At 41.4% G+C, this 17,539-nt stretch overlaps 1 protein-coding gene across 1 annotated transcript; it reads right to left on the reverse strand.

Moving 5' to 3' along the window:
• Window positions 1–705: 705 nt before the first annotated feature.
• ZIM2 (zinc finger imprinted 2) lies at window positions 706–16,244 on the reverse strand. The gene is made up of 6 exons (XM_082368098.1): window positions 11,501–16,244; window positions 9,493–9,596; window positions 8,800–8,847; window positions 7,395–7,521; window positions 7,108–7,200; window positions 706–5,638 (listed from the first exon to the last, which is right to left on the reverse strand). Exons 1-6 carry the CDS (start codon window positions 11,877–11,879, stop codon window positions 4,656–4,658), a joined length of 1,734 nt encoding a protein of 577 aa, XP_082224224.1. The 5' UTR covers window positions 11,880–16,244; the 3' UTR covers window positions 706–4,655.
• Window positions 16,245–17,539: the final 1,295 nt, after the last annotated feature.

Below are 17,539 nucleotides of genomic sequence, written 5' to 3' on the forward strand. Positions count from 1 at the left end.
TCTCCTCATATAATATAGTATGTTAATTATAACTAAATAAAAATAAATAAATTTTAAAAAGGTTTTCAATGGAATAAAAAAAGAGATAAATTACCGTAACCCCCGTTTCCAACCCTAGAAGTCTAGTGAAATCAATTAGGCCACATCTATGCAACCAAGTACCAGGCAGTCCTAAAAGATGAAACTGAGAGATATATTTATGAATATGGGCAGATGTTCATGATATATTAGTATGAAAACTGCAGCCTTTAAAACAATGTTAGGGAGGGAGACGCAAGAGGGAAGAGATATGGGGATATATGTATATGTATAACTGATTCACTTTTTTATACAGCAGAAACTAACACACCATTGTAAAGCAATTATACTCCAATAAAGATGTTAAAAATAAAATCATTTGAATAAAATTACTTAAGCAAGTGAAAAAAAAACAATGTTAATGGTATGACTCTATTTCATAAAAATATATTTTATTTAAAAATCTATATAAACCTATACATAGGAAAAAACATCTGGACAATGTCTACCCCTTTTAGCAGCAAGTCTATTTGAGCTGAGACACAGAAATACAAATATTCCAACAACAACAACAACAAAAAAACCCCAGAGATGTATTTTCTAATTTTCTTTAACAGATATGTACTACTTGCATAATCATCAAAGCTTAAAACATGAGTGTTTTTTTTTTTTAACATGAGTGTTTTTAATTAAAAAAAAATTAACCTGAATATAAGAGCAGTGCCCAAATTGTCTGATATATTGCAAATTGGTTGGGAAAAGCAGGGAAGAAGAAAAGCATTATCCTTGGGGGCCCACTAGGACAGCATCAAGAAAAGCAGCAAGGTGAAAGTCAAAGTAACAGGCTGAGACACCTGCCATTGCAGTCAGCTCAAGTTTAGCTTGTAAAATGTGGAGGCAGTGGCTTATGCATATTCTATATGTTCCAAATACTCCAGGGGTGACAGGCAGAGTTAGCTCTCCATATTGTCACCACTGCCCTTTGTGGTATGAAAGAAGCATTAGAACAAAGTCAAGTCTGATGTTCCCTGACTTTCTTAAGAATCCCTGGCTCAGGGACTTCCCTGGTGGTCCAGTGGTTGACTCCTCGCTCCCAATGCAGGGGGCCCAGGTTCCATCCCTGGTTGAACTAGATCCCGCATGCTGCAACTAAGACCTGGTGCAGCTAAATAAATGAATAAATGAATGAATGAATAAATATCAAAAAAAAAAAAAAGAATCCCTGGCCCAGGGTCCTCAACAAATGGCCCACACCAGACCCCTCAAGGAGTCTCCACCACCTCTTAATTCAAGTACCTAAAGACCAGGGTGGAGTAATGGAGGGAGGCACATTGAGAAAAGTCTAGAAGAGGTAATGAAGAAGGAACTAAAGCAGCTGGACCATGAGTGATGGTGAAAACTTTGAAACCTCATTGCGTGTGAATGGTGCAGTGGCTTGGAGAATGACTTTAAAAGGCTGGACCTTTGGGAAGAGCCAAAAGCCTGATGGGATATGATATAAAGTACACAAAACCACCTATGAGGTGTTCTTGCCAAAGAAGTTGCAGATGAATCTAATTAAGCCTCCAGAGTTTAGAGCTAACTTCCATTTACAGAAAATATAGAGAGAGGAACAAGCTTAAGGATACTACAGGAAGCAAACAGACACATTTAGAAGGGGGGACATTCCACAGGACAACCGACCCAGTTTCTTCCAGTATTACTTGCATAATCACACAATGCTTTAAAGGAAAAAAAACAAGAGTGCTAGAATGATGGTTGCCAGGGCTGTAAGGAGGGGGAAAGGGGGAGTTACTGTTTAATGGATAGAGTTTGAGTTTTTCAAGATGAAAAAGTCCTGGGGATCTACTGCACAACAATGTGACTCTACTTAACAGTACTGAACTGGACACTTTAAAATGTTTGAGATGGTTAATTTTAAGTTATGTGTTTCTTACCACAATTAAAAATTTAAGAATTTAAAAATGAGTGCTCCTAAATTAAAAAAAAATTAAACCTGAATATAAGGAGTACCAAGACTGTTAGATATATTAGGAATTGGGTGGAGAGAGGAGGGAAATACATTTCTACATTATTCTTGGGGTGACACAAGGCATTAAAAAAGTGAGAGGAGATTGCTTTAGATTGAGAGAGAATCAAGAGGTCAGACAACCAAATGCATGTTTGGATCCAGATTCAAACAAGCCAACTGTTAAAGGACATCTTGAAAATGATTGGGAAAATCTGATTATGGTCTGGGTAAAATCCTTTGAGTTGATTTAAAATTTTCCTTTTTAGGTAGATGTATTGAAGTTTTTAAAAAAAATAGAGATGACACAATTGAAAGAAAGTGTTAAGCAAATAACAAACCAGGTAGAATATAGATTTAGCAAAAATGGTGAAGGAAGAAATGAAATGACATATTGAGAAGGGTGTGAGTAAACCTATGACTCTGGGGAAAGCAGCAGATTTCACAAGACAGTGATGAGGTAGAAGCTATCATAAAGGCATGGCGTTTTCCTGGAGGTGAAGGGAGAGAAATTAAGCAGGGCGCAAAAGAAGTGTTCAGAAAATGATGAGAGGAGCCAACTTGAAAGGACTCCCAGTGGCCAGAGCTGGAACAATCTGAACAAAATAAGTAATGGTAGTGTTGAATTACAGCCCATAGAATAAAATAAACACCCATGAATCCATACTGATATATATAAATTACTGAATAAATAAATAGGGAGGACAATTCTTCCTCAAAGGAGAATTCTAATTACTAAATGTAGAAGGAATGAGGAAAATTAAAAATCACCATTACAATACTACACAGTAAAAATGGCTGTAGGTAACATCCACTTGCTAGATGCTAGAATTTAGTAGGTAAAAGTGTGAGGAGAAACTAGATACTTGCATGATCTCAAAGCTTCTCCTGCAAGATATTTATTAATTACAAAGAGAAACAAATAAAGGTTAATTAACATCGTCAACAATAAGACATCTTGACATTATGTCCCTTTGCAGTAGTGGTGGCAGAATCGGAAACCAATTTATAGTGGGTTGGAGGGTGGACTGTGGTGAGAAAACAGGACCAGCCAGTGAGGACTGTTTCGTCAAGAACTTGGGAAATGAAGAAGAGGGGATGTGTAGCTCGCACTCATTTGGCTGGTATAGGTTCATGTTTGTTTTTAATTTCATGACTTTGGAGCCACACATCATAGATCAACCTCAAAAATGGCAGGATGAGAAAAAGCAGGGCAGTGAATGACAATAGCAGCAACCCACCCTTCCAGGCAAGGAGTCAAGTTCTGAGACACCGGATCCAACTGGTTCTCATGTGTCTTTGTATCTGACCACCATCCAAGTCAGTGATGGAAAACTTTTACATTATAGCAATATGGTATAAAAGAAATTTTTAGTGCAATTCAGGGCTCATACTTTTAAACAGTGAAGTGTGCCCAGCAAAGAATTAGGATTTTAGGTGAAGCTGGTCGTGCTGATGATGCCAGTGCCCAAGAAAAGCAGAAATACTGTTTTCAAACAGGATTTTTTAAAAGGAAGGAGAGGGGGAAAAAAGAAAAATACGAAACCTCAAACCTCCAAACAACTACAGAAAACTACAAAAATTCTACTTAATTAGTAGCAGATTTACGATCTCCAAGACCAATTATAAGAAAGTGGTTAGCAAAAATATCCTTCCTTGATCAGTGTCTCAAAAATTCATCTAACCCTAAATTGTAAGAGAAATGGCTATCAGAACTTCACCTTAAAAAAGCTTTCTGAACCCCTTATACTACAAGTGTCCCCATCTGATTTAATGTGAAATAGTGTTGGGATTACTAAAAAGGAAGACGGCTGCAGTCAGTATAGTACTGTACCTTTTCTTCAGAGGGGATATGGCAAGAATAAAACAAACCTGGGTTGAGCATCAAGATATAAAATAAATATCTCATGGAATCTCAAAAGCCAAACTTAACCAAACCACACTGGGGTTCAGTTCTTGCCCCATCACTTACAACCCAGGTCAAATCAAATGACAACTTGGAGTTTCAAGTTTGCTATACCTGTAAAAATGAAATAAATATCCTCATACTAGGTACAATGCAGCATTCCTTAAAAGATCAAATAATACATTTGGCAATGTTTTGTAAATTACCAAGTACTGTGTAAGCATATTACCAATTACTTCAGCTTTGTGGATGAATCAACATAGGTACACCTCAAAAATCTTTTTACCATGCCCTCTGCTGATACATCCCATGTGGTAAAGATACTGTATGTAAACACTTCTGTAGAAATTTAGGCAACAGAGTTCCTGTCTGGAGCCCAACTGCCAGTCGCAAGTTTTTTGTCAGGATGTCAAAATCAAGGTTCTCCATTCTATGGATAACACCAAAGAAGGGCAAAATCTATTAGCTTCTTTCGTATGCAACAAAAATATTCTTTGTAAGGCTTTTTGCCTGGGTGACTGACACATGTGCTGACTCTTCCTTTGCAAAAAGATTGTTCTAACCTCTTGCAACCATTCTGTTTTCTGACCACACCACGATGAATTTTCAAGTCGTTAACAAGGTGTGAGGGCTGGTCGAAGGCCTTCTTATATTCAGAGCACTCAAAGGGTCTCACTCCAGGGGAAAGTCAAAAGTGTTGAGAATGTTCTGAGTGAAGGTTTTTCAACAGTAACTGCGCTCAACCGGTTTCTCTTGAGAATGGAGTTGATAATGTTGAGTGAGGTAGGAGGGTCGGCTGAAACACTTCCCACACAGCTGACACTGGTAAGGCCTCTCTTGAGCATGAATTCTGTAGTGCTGAATGAGATGTGAAGTATGAATGAAGACTCTGCCACAGTCACAACACTGACAGGCTCTCTCTCCGACATAGTCATGTTTCCGCTGATATCGAATTAAATGTGTCTTGTTTCGGGGCAACGCGGGTGGAAGGGCTTTTGCTGCCTCGTGGGCCTTGAGATGTTGAAAAAGATGCACATCCTGGATAAAAGCTTTGCCACACTGGAAACATTCATAGTAGTCCTCCTGACTATGAATTCTTACGCAGCCATTGATATTTGCACGCTGAGTGAAAGACTTTCCACCTTCATTGCATCCAGGGGACTTCTCACATGAATGAGTCTTCTGATGTCTGGTAAGGTGTGACATGAAGAAGAAGGCTTCTCCACACTGTTTACATTCAAAGGGTTTCTTCCCTGTATGGATCTGCTCGTGTCTCTCACGGGCCAACTGGGTACTAAAGCTTCTTTCACAAAATTCACTTCTGTTGTGTTTGTTCTCTTGGACGAAAGGCCTGCTGTCCACCGGCTGGGGACTGGTGCAAATTCCAGGAGGAGTGCGTTCCTGGGGATCCTTCCCTAGAAGACCCTCTGACTGTTTAGTAAGATCTGAGCATCTCTCAAATTGATCACTGTCATGGCTTCTTTCCTGAGCAAGGGTCTTTGGGTCATTCATTTTTACCGGACTCAAAAGTTTCTCCTGGTTGACCTGGTGCAAACCCAATGCATCATCAGGAGAAGACTCTCTTACATAGACACACCAGAAGTTACCTACCTCCAGATCCTGTCTTCCTGCCCCTGAGGATGATTTTTCTATAGGCAGGCTTTGCTCTGGAGTTAGATCTTTGGTTTCAGGTTTTTTCTCCCAATCTAAAAGCAATGTAAAAGTTCCTCTACTATTTTTACTCAGAGAGACACATCATTACAGTAGAAAGAGAAGAAAGAGACCAAACATAGCAGAACAGTTCTTAAAGAGGTTTGAGAGTTTTCTGGGAACCTAAGGAGAGAATGGGAGGATGCAAAGGACAGTAAGCAAGGAAGGGTGAGGATGAGGCAGAAAAGAGACCATCCAGGAGGACGGAATGTTGACAAAGATGCCAGAGACACAGACAGGAGAACAAGGAGGAAACCAGAGAAAGAGCTGGGACTGGGGTTTGTCTGCATCCAGACCATGCTTGGCAAATTACTACTATTCCGAGAAACTAATAGCTGTGGCAATAAAGGGATTCCACTGTCAAGTCAATTTGGGAGATACCATAGGATGCAAGTCAAGCAGCTTTCAATCCTGTAGGACTCTTCAGAACCTTTGATCAGCATCTCAAATTCCAAAGAGGGGAAATATAGTAGGCAGCATTTCTCTAACTGATCTCGTCATGGAACACTTTTTTTTTTTTTTTTAAAGAACGCCTATTACCATAGTTCTACAGGACCATTAGGGAAACGCTGGAGTAAACAGGTCAACAACCTCTTGCTCAGAATAAAGCAAAAGGATTCTAACTCTTTTCTTGGCTCCCAATCTCTAATCTTACCCCATTCCCTTCAATTCACCATTTATTAAATGCCTATTTTGAGCAAAGCATTATCCAACCAGATGGTCATAATAAGTCTGTAAAAAGGACCCCAATCAGGCAATAAATGACTACAGGAGAAGAGATGGGGGTGGGGGTTGATTCCATTTAGGAACAGGAAAAACTCAACGGAGGGGATGGCATCAGGGCTCAGTAAGCAGTGAAGGGGGTGGCAAGCTTATGAAACATCCTGAGCAAAGACACTGAACTGTGAAAGTACACAGTCCTGGGGAGCCAGCAACACAGGTTTCTACTTGGAATATCTGTGAGAGATGAGGCTGGGATGTGAATTTTAGGCCAGAGTGGGACGGATTTAAATGTTTTGCTAAAAGTTTGGATTTTCTTTTGAGGGTGGTAAGAAGCTGATCAAAAGTCTGTGCTTTATAAAGGCAACTCTCTGAGTGGGGCTGGAAAGAGGAGTGGTATCACGCCAAAGTTTTTTGCTTGTCTCAGTTAAAGAGGAAAGACCTCTGATTTCTAGCTGCCAGGGGAAAGGCATGAATGAATGCAGGAGTTGGAACACTAGAGAAAAGGGAAACTGGTCTCCCTGGAGCTGCGCAGGAGAGGAACACATGCTGCAGGAAGAGATGAGCTTCAGAGAGGAGATGAAAGAAGTACCGAGTGCACGTGATGTGGGGAAGCGGCATGAACCCCTGAGGTGAGAGCACTTACCAACCTTCTCCTTGAGCTGAGAGGGCTTTGGGGAACAGCTCCCAGGCCCCTCCTGGCTGACCAGGGTTGTCTTCCCACGATTCCTGTCTCACTACTCACCCTGACATATCATTGTACTGCTGTCTTCCTCCACTGCACGTGACTCCTCTGCTTCCAGCCCTGAGATAATGTCAGGTTTAGGGAACTGGTACCCTGTTGAAGAAGGAGACTCATAACTTGGGGGTTCTGTCCTGTACCCACAGGAACTCCTAGCCTGGGTTATAAAGACGGTGAGATAATAAGGAAGATGCAAATTTAAACAGAAGAAAAATAAAGGCTGTTTCCAATGATTTTGCCACCAGGGACATATGGCAATGTCTGAGACAATTTTGGTCATCACAGCTTACCTAGGGAGACCAGGTTCCTATAATTTTCCAGCATCACTTCCCGGTAGAGTTTCCTCTGAGCAGCACTAAGGTAGGTTAATTCCTCTGGACTGAAGTCCACAGCCACATCCTTGAAAGTCACCAGCTCCTAAAATACCAGACACACTCCTAAATGATCGAAATCCAGGAATTATCCCAAGGAGGGGGAAAGGTGCCTGATGAGAGGGGGACTGACCATGAAGCAGATGTTCAGACCAGCAGAAAGCTTCTAATCCAAGTGTTATAATCCACTTAGATTATTTCTAGGGACTTAGAAAGATACCTTTTTTTGTCTTATAGTCTGAGAGAAGTGAGAACATTTCTGAGATAGTTCCTGCTGCTAATTTTGAAAGATTTGGGTTGCAGGAGAAAAATCCTTTTAAATCACTTTATAAAGAAAGAAAAAATGCAAATAATTAAAAGCTAAGCAGTATACCTCAACCTCAGGAATCAGAGACAGTTGGGTTTAGGTTCTGGATCTGGTTCTTTCTAACAAGCTTTATGAGAATGGATAGGTTAAGCCTCAGTGACTCATCCATAAAACACAAAGAGCTCATAAATATGAAGAGATATTCGATCTTATTAATAAATAAGAAAATACATTTCAAAATGACAAAGTATGATTTTATACCCATTCAACTGACAAAAATTAAGAAGTCTGACAATACGAAATATTGTCTAAAATGTGGACCTTTAGGGCCTCTTATAAGATGCTAAGGGAAATGTAAATTAGTAAACCACTTTGGACTCAGAAATTCTGTTCCTAGGTATATTTGCTCATGTGTACTTGGAGATAGATATGTTCATAACATCTGTCTTATAACATCCAAAATATGGAAAAGACCCAAACATTCATTTATAGTAGAAGAAATAAATATATTATGGTATAGTCATACCATGGAATAGTATTCCAGCAATACAAACTAATTAACTACAGTTACATGCAACAATTTTGGTAACCGAAGGGCAAATTTAAAAAGCAGATATTAGAAGACTACATAAGACTATGATACCCATTTTACTGATATACATCTTTTGTGTTTTTATGGAAACATTATGCAGATCAATGAACATATGACTTAAACTAGAGGGCATATACTGGCTGTCCAGCTCCTACAGAGGGATTTATTTGGCTCACATGTGTTTTTTTTAATTCTTTCTTCAAAATTCATATTAGCTGCCAACACCAAAAAATTTGTATATTTCAAATTATTAACTGGATTTTTGGCTTCTCTTTAAAAAAAATCAGAAGATCTGGGGATCTGGATCCACATTCTCACATGGTGCCATCAGCTGAAGCTGAGTCATAGCTGCCCCTTAGGTGGGGCAGGTGCCCCCCCAGTTTGTCATAATCCACCCACTTACATATGGTATTCGTTTATATTACCTCAGTAGTCCCTGTGGGCATCTTCACTTGGGATCCTCGACACAGACACTGTAAGGACAGAGGGCTACTCTCAGGAACAGATCATCTAGGACAGTGTTTCTCAACTTTTTCCCCCCATCTCTCCCTCAAGGAGCATTTTTAGACAATTTTTTTCCTAATCGTCACCCCCTCCCATGAATTTTTTTCTGTTTCTAAAGAAAGTGCAGCATATTAATTTCTTCTAGGTTTCAAAATGTGATTTAAAAAGAACATTAAGGAGCAAATTAAAAAAAAAAACACCTCACAACAGTATCATGTCCCTGTAATAGCTGCCATTTATTTCATATATAAAAAGGAGCATAATAATAGTACAAACCACACGAGGGTGGTTTTGACTAAGCCAAAAGTGGAGATAAAATGGAATACGAAACAACGAAAAATTAATTCAAAAGACAGGAAAAGAGTGACAACGTTGAAGATATAGTATGTGGGGTGATGATAAGTGTGACACAGAAAAATAAAGCAGGGAAGGGGAATACGAAGAGTCAGAAGAACATTTTTTATACAAAAGCCAGGCAAAGGCTCAGTTAGGTAATGTTTATATAAAGACTTTGAGGAAATGAGGATGTGGTTTAATTAGACGGGGAAGGTCTGGAAATCAGGAAGGTGAGGTCCCCATATCGGAGAACTAAATCAGAAGAAAGCTCGACTCACCTGAGATCTAGCAGATGGCATACTGTCAAACATCGTTGTGTCCTTCTTTTGGTGTTCTTCGGTGTTTCTCTTTTCTGTAAGGACAGAGTCCCGAGCAGGGAAACCTAGAAGGGAGCAGAAATGACCATGGGCTTGAGTCCAGTCTGGCAGCACCCACAGGTGCAGAGAGTAGCCTGCCACCCCCACGCCACCCTGTCCTGCCAAGGGAGGGAGCAGCAGTCCTGGACTTCCTATGACAAGAAAAAGACCACAGAAGTCATTTCTCAGCTCAATATGGCAAGTTCCAGAAAAGAGTTCTGGTTATCTCCCACCTCTAAACCCTTCCATTGCTTCTCAGTGCCTTCCAAATAAAGCAGAAGTTCCTCTTTATTTATATCAGTGGTCCTAGCCTCATCGTCCATTCAGTCACCAGGGAACCTCAGTTTCCCAGTTGTAACATGCAAATGATAAGACCTCTACTTCTAAGGGCTCCTGTAAGGATTAAACGTTACATATGTAAAGCACACAGCATGCATTTTTTAAAAATGGCAACTCTTGGGGCTTCCCTGGTGGCGCAGTGGTTAAGAGTCTGCCTGCCAATGCAGGGGATGCGGGTTCGGGCCCTGGTCTGGGAAGATCCCACATGCCGCGGAGCGGCTAGGCCCGTGAGCCACAACTACTGAGCCTGCGCGTCTGGAGCCTGTGCTCCGCAACAAGAGAGGCCGCGATAGTGAGAGGCCCGCGCACCGCGATGAAGAGTGGCCCCCACTTGCCGCAACTAGAGAAAAGCCCTCGCACAGAAACGAAGACCCAACACAGCCAAAAATAATCAATAAAAAAAAAAAAAAAATGGCAACTCTTATTACTAAGCTTTCCCTACATCTTTTTCACTCACTGATCTAGAATACAACCACCACCTTCCCTAAAGAAACTTGAACCTTGAAGGCCTTCCTTGCCTGCAGTCTCTAAGTGTACCTTTCATTAATCTGTAATTTCTTTCTCATATCCTAGAGAGCGCTTTCCTTTCCCCTGAATTCCAGCTCCATCAAAGGCTGTGCCTTTGGCCAAGTTTAAAACCAACGTGGGACAATATCCCCCATGTCCACTGGAGGCAGTGTAACACCATGATTAAGAGCAGACGCTGGTGCCAGCCTCCCAGCTGAATCCTGACTGCCAATTACTAACCGTGGGACCAGGGGCCAGTCAGTCAACGTTTTTGTGCCTCTGTCTCCTCATTTATGGAAGGAGGGTAATACCTCTTTCAAGGGCTATTAAGAGAAGTAAGTGAATATTATAAAATACCTAGAATGTAGTACATTTTAAGTGTCCAACATGTTCACTATTAACATCTTCAAAATTCTTTTAAGGAATTCAGGTGCACAGGACTGATCAGAATCCTTAATTCATGACACATCAGTATTCAGCCATGCATGACCCTCATGTTTATTTCAGATTTATTTGTTTATACTTTTAAATGTAATTAACCCATCCCACTGGTCCACACCCAAGTCTTGTTCCCTTGCCTTTCTCTCCTTGTCTTTCTCTATATACACCCAAACAATACTTTGTTTTTAGTATCAATTTTATTCAAAGGACTATTAGGAGTGAACAGCTTTCTTCTCTCATTATTGAAATGCCCTTAGTTCCAATCTAGTAACTTGAGTTGCTAAGCGACAAGTCAAATTTTAACAGAAGTTAAATTTCCAGGCCTCGTATCTCCCACATTTTATGCCTTTTTTTTTGGTTGTGTGGTCTTTTGTGTTGATACTAAAGTTTAGGCTTAATAAGAAATGTGGAAGGGAGGGGGAACAAAGCTGGAGAGAAGGGGTACTCCTAGAGAAATAATAAATAAGCAAAAGCCAAACCCCTAATTTCTTCCAGTTCACACAAGATTAGGCAGATGAGACTGGATTATAAAATTCATTTGTTCAGTCATTCAACAAATCTTTATTAAGCTCCCTATTACATGCCAGGCATACAGCAAATGTTCAATAAATACAAACAGCCAGTTGCATCTTTCCTCTCTCACCTCTCTCCTCACACGCTTGGATCAAGTTTGCCACCAGGTTTCCTGCTTCCTTGCTGCTCTTGGGCTGTTTTGATTTCACCCATGTCTGAACCTCCTCTGGCAGACCATTAAGAAACTGCTCCAGCACCAGTTGCTCCATCACCTGCTCCTTGGTGCGGGTCTCTGGCTGCAGCCATTGCCAGCAGAGCTCCTGGATCTGGCTCACAGCTTGGTGAGGCTCAGTCACTGACAGGTATTGAAAATGCCTAAACTTTTGGTGAGAAACTTTCAGAGCCCCTGGGTTTCTTATGCGGATGGTTTCTGGATTTTTTTCTTGATCACGTAGATGAATGAGCTGGGGATTCCTCAAGATATCCAAAACCTCTGTCATATGCAGCATCTTTACAGCTTGGCCCTTCAAAGGATGAAAATACTCTAAAAGGCAGGCTGCTTCAGAAGACACTGCTGTGGAAGATGGTGTGCAGAGTTGTACCAGATGAAGAAAGGATTCAGAAACCTCAGGACCTGCAGAAATTACATAGAGAGACTCACAAATGGCTTCCACAGTTAGGACTGGACAGTAAAGGTTATTTGAAGCAAAGGAAGTTAGCTCTTTTCACACAAATGTCTAAATGAACATTCACATAGATTTGCACATCTACAGACAGGATGATGCCTCAGTCACAGTACCAGGTCTAGAAGATCCACAGGCACAGGCTAGTAAAATTTCAGAAATGGCAGTGAAGGGAAAAGAGGCTTGAACCCCAAACCACAATGAACTGAACTAACTGATGAATCACAGAAGAATGTCACTTAAAAAAGTGAATTTAAATGAGTTAATACAGAATGAGGAAAGATCCTTACAAAACATACGTCCTACAAAGAACTGGATTCATATGCAAAATATATAAAGAAATCATACAAATCAGTAAGAAAAAGGCAAACAAAACAAGAGCAAAAAAGTTAAAAGATCTGAGCAGGTACTGCATAAAAGAAGACAGCTAAATGGCCGTAAATATACGAAACAGGGCTCAACTTCATTAGTTATTAGAGAAATTTGAATTAAAACCACGATGAGATATCACTACACACCCTCCAGAATATTCAAAATGAAAAAATCAGATGATAGTTAAGTGTTCGAGAGGAGACAGAGCCACAGTAGAATGGTATATTCATAACAGTGGAATTCTAAACAGAATTGAGAATATGGAGGCATCTTGCTGTTGAGTAAAAGAAACCAGGCTCAAAAAAAGGTCCACATTATATGAGTCCATTTGTACACAGGTCAAGAAGAAGCAAAACAAGTCTAAGGTGTTAGAAGTCAGAATGGTGGTAAAAGTTGGGACTGAGATTCGGGGGGCAGTGGTAATGACTGGGAGGGGACAACATAAGAGGTTTCCGGAAAGCTGGTAATGTTCTATTTTCTTAATCCAGGAGCTCATGACATGGACACAGTGTGTTCGTTTTGTGAAAACTGAGCTATATACTAATGGTTTGTGCCTTTTTCTGTATTATATTTGACTAAAAAATTTTTAGCTTTGTTATAGTTGTGGGGAAATATCTAGGTTGTAATATTAAGTGAAAAAGCAGGAAACAAACTTGAATATAGAATGTATACTCAACCATATAAAGCACAGGAAAAAAAACTGGAAAGTAAACCAAAATACCACACCAAGGGGGTTATCTATGAGCAGTGAGACTACAAATTATTTTTACTGGTGATTTTATACTTTCTCCCTCAAAACTACTTCCTAATTTCAAATGTCCTACAATGAACCTTCTATCTTCTATGATCAGGAAAATAAAAAATACTTTTCTTCTATAAAATGTGCACTCTATGAAATCACGAACAAAACTGTCACTTGGGGGAAACATTTCCTTTTTTCTTTTCTCCTCTCCACTAAAAAACATGCATCTGTGATTTATATGACAAGCAGTTTTTCTGTTTGAAGACATTTTGTTTTTCATTATTATAAATCATAATGCATGAACACCACTGAAACTAAGTATTTGTCCACATCTCTGATATTTCCCTTCTAGGACAGATTCCTAAAAGCAAAATTACCTGGACAAAGGGTATGAACTTTTTAAAAAGTTCTTAACACAATCTGCCAAATTTTCCTCCCAAAGGCTTCCACCAATTTCTTCTTCCAATCTCCATATATAAGATTACATACCCACCTTGCAAGTCAATAGGCCAGCTTCATGGGCATGTAACCAGTGCAGTCACACAGAGCCTCAGAAGGGCTCAAGCTTAATTTAATGCTCTCTTGTTGCTGTCTTGAGACTTTCCATATTTTAAACAAGGGGCCCCACTTTTTCATTTTGCACTCCACCCTGCAAATTATGTAACTAGTTCTGCCAGCCAAGAACATTATCATTTCTCAAAATCTGTTGCCAATAAGACAAATGAAAGATATATTTTATCCTTTAATTTTGCATTTCCGTTGATTAATAATAGAGCTTACTACTTTTTTCAGATGTATTGGCCAATTATACATTGCTCCTACCCTTTGCCCTTTTTCCACCAGGGTGTTCCTATTGCTGATTGGTAAAGGCTCCATATAAATAAAGGATATTCACTCGTTGACCTATTTGCTTAAAAAAAAATTCCAACCATGCCACACTTTCTCTTTAGTCTTCATAGAACTTTAATATTTCAAAGTCCAATTTATCACTACCCATTCAGAGATCAGTTAAATATTTAAATATATTTTATTTCTTTATTTAAACATTTCATTTTAATTCTTTAGCTGGAATTTAGTCTGGGATAAGGTATGAGAAGAGTATAATTTTTTTCTAAAAACTTTCCCACCTACCACCAATTATTAAATTTGCTATCGCTTCCTTCTTGGGATGTGTGAGGCCCCCCTGCATTGAATTTCTAGGTCTGCAGCCTCCAGGGAAGGATCCTGAGAAAGGAGTAGTGGAAATGACTGTGAAATCCTGCCAGCCTGCCTCCCAAGACTAGCCAGGTCCAAAGCTAGAACAGAGTCACAATTCTTTCTCCTGGCCCAAAGAGAGAAAGCAAGACCTTGAACAGTCAAGGCCCTCCAGGCTCATGGCTCTGTCTCCTCAGAGGGCACCCTCAGCATCCATCCTTTTCTCTCTTTTACATAAATTCTTGATTCTGCTTCCCTTAAATATTTATCTTTTGGAGCTTAGTCTTATCCTAATCCTACATCCCTTATCATCCAACTTTTAACCACATACCTCAGTAGTTCTTGGCACATTGTTTTTCTTCCTAACAATTTTTTACTCAAACTTTATTTTTTAACTCTTGATACCACTAAAACCATCTGGGCAAAAGGCTCTCTGATGTCAACAAATTAATGACTTTGTTCGGTGCTTTGTAATGCTCATTGGTCTGCTCAAGTTTTCTATTTCTTGAATCCAATTTTTAAAAAATACTTTTCCTGGAAAATCATCCATTTTCTTGAAGTTGAAATATATTAACACATGATTGAGAATATGAAATCTCCTAAGTACACAACTTTATCCTGTCTCTAATCAATGTTGCTTTATTCCTAGTTTGTCTTTTTTGTTAATTACTGCTATTGTTTTTTTCATTATTGCCACTCATCCCAAGTACCAGCTGCTAGTTCCAATGCCATTATTTTTGTTTTCTCATGTATTAGTTTCACTTATCTTTATTATTTTCTCACTCCTGTTTCCTTTAGAGTTTTATCAGTTTGTTTGTGGGACTTTGGGAATCTCCTGAAACAAATGCCTAATTTATTTCATTCTTTCTTGACTACTGAAAGCTGTTAATTTTGGTTATATATCAAAATTTAGGGGATGTCACCACTCCTATTTCAATTATTTTGAAAATAATTCATAATTGCACTTCTGATTTCTCCATTCACCAAAAAGTTCCTTAGAAGAATATAATTTCATTTCCACTTTAAACATTCATTATTAAATATTTACTTGACATATGGGAAGTAAATGGTTTCTTTATTTTGGAACATTAGCCATCTACACAAAATGATGTGGAAACGTGGGTAATTAGTAGCACCTTTCTAAATTTAGCTTTTCTCGGGACTTCCCTGGTGGTGCAGTGATTAAAAATCCACCTGACAGTACAAGGGACATGGGTTCCAGCCCTGGTCCGGGAAGATCCCACATGCTGTGGAGCAACTAAGCCCGTGCGCCACAACTACTGAGGCTGCGCTCTAGAGCCCGTGAGCCACAACTGCTGAGCCTGTGTGACACAACTACTGAAGCCCACGCACCTAGAGCCCGTGCTCCGCAAGAAGAGAAGCCACCGCAATGAGAAGCCCGCACACCGCAACCAAGAGTAGCCCCTGCTCGCCACAACTAGAGAAAGCCCACGTGCAGCAAAAAAGACCCAACGCAGCCAAAAATTAATTAATTATAAATAAATAACTAAATAAATAAATTTAGCTTCTCTCATCTGTGAAAATAAGGAAAAAGAAGAAAGACCTTTTTTCTCATGTTGCTGTAAGGTTTAAATAAGGTGGGAGCTGATAATCACGAGGCATACCATCCTGAAGAATCAATTTTTAAGTCTACTATTAAGAAACATGTTTTATAGTAAGACGAAAATAGATGTATTATGTAATTTAATGCAAAAATATTATGAATTTTGAAACGAAACAGGGCAGCAAGTAAATTTCCTGAAAGGAGAAAGGTAATATTTATACTTCCTATCCTTTCTACCCGATTAGCCCCTTCTATCTCACCCCCGCCCCCCCACCCCGTTCTCCAGGGACGCATGCTAGACAGTAGTGACAAAAGTAGCTAATACGTTAAACACTAAAAAAAAAGCTCAAGAGTTCCTAAAAAAAATGTATGAGAGGTGGTAGATTGTTTGATTTCTGAGTAGGGAAGAACTTCCAGAGAAACGGGGATGAGAGTGTCGGGAGAAGGGGGCGGAGACGGAGAGATCCCAGGTGGGCAGAGGCTGTGGTGCGAGGAGGAAGCAGGGGCTGAAGGGAGCAAACAGAAGAGAGGTGCGAGGCAAGAGAAAGGGAGCAAAGCAAGGCACGGCAGAGCGCAGGGGCAGAGCAGAGCAGGAGTGGGGCAGGCTAAGGAGGAAGCGCAGAAGAGAGCTGCCAGTCTGGGAAAGGAGGGGTGTGCCGGGGCAGGGGCCAGGCGCACAGAAAGAAGGGGCAGGACTCAGGTAAAGGAGCAGCAGAGAAGAGAGGCAGGACTGCGGAGAGCCAGCACAGAGGGGAAGGATACGGAGAGGAGGGTTGGGACACAAGTGGAGGAGAAGGGGGAACAGGGCTGAGGGAGACGGAGACATGGGGCAAGGGGAAGGAACACAGACAGGAGGGGTGGGACTGAGATGGGGGGGGCCGGGGCCAAGGCAGAGGGGACAGACGCAGAGTGGGACTGAGGCAGAGCCGCAGGAGTGGGGCAGTGCTGAGGCAGAGGGAAGGTAAGGGACTGGGAGAGGAGAGGTGGAACCAGAGCATGGGGGAGAAACGCAGAGAGGAAGGGCGGGACAGAGTGGGGGGGGGCGCAGAATGAAGGAGCTGAGCTGCGGTAGAGAAAGCGGGCGGAGCTGGGAGACAGTCAGGGACAGGGCAGAGGGGCGGGACCAAGGCACGGCCAAGTACGAGAGCTGGGCCTTGAGGGGAGAGGTGGGGGCTTAAGGGGGCGTGGGGTCTCGATGCGGAGCGGAGGGGGCCTACGGGGGGGAGGGAAAGTGATTGGGGGGGTCCTCAAAAGGGAAGGCGGTCCTTGAGAAGGGGGGTCCTCAAGGGGAAGGAGGGTGTTCTGGCCAGGGAAGGGCCGGGGTGGGGTCCTTGAGGAGGAAGGCAGGGGTCCTGGAGGGGGAGGGCTGGGGGGTACTCGAAGGGGAGGGTGGGGGTCCTCAAGAGGGAAGGAGGGGTTCTGGGGGGAGGGCGGGGGAGGGTCCTCAAGGGGGAAGGAGGGTGTTCTGGGGGGGAGACTCGGGGTGGCGTCCTTGAGGAGGAGGGCGGGGGTCCTCAAGGGGGAAGGAGCGTGTTCTGAGGGGAAGGGGGGGGGTCCTCGAAGGCGAGGGGTGTCCTGGAGGGGATGCGCGAAGGTCCTCAAGGGGAAAGGAGG

Source organism: Balaenoptera borealis (genome assembly GCF_965194805.1).
Source record: "Balaenoptera borealis genome assembly, chromosome: 19".
Lineage (NCBI taxonomy): Eukaryota > Metazoa > Chordata > Mammalia > Artiodactyla > Balaenopteridae > Balaenoptera > Balaenoptera borealis.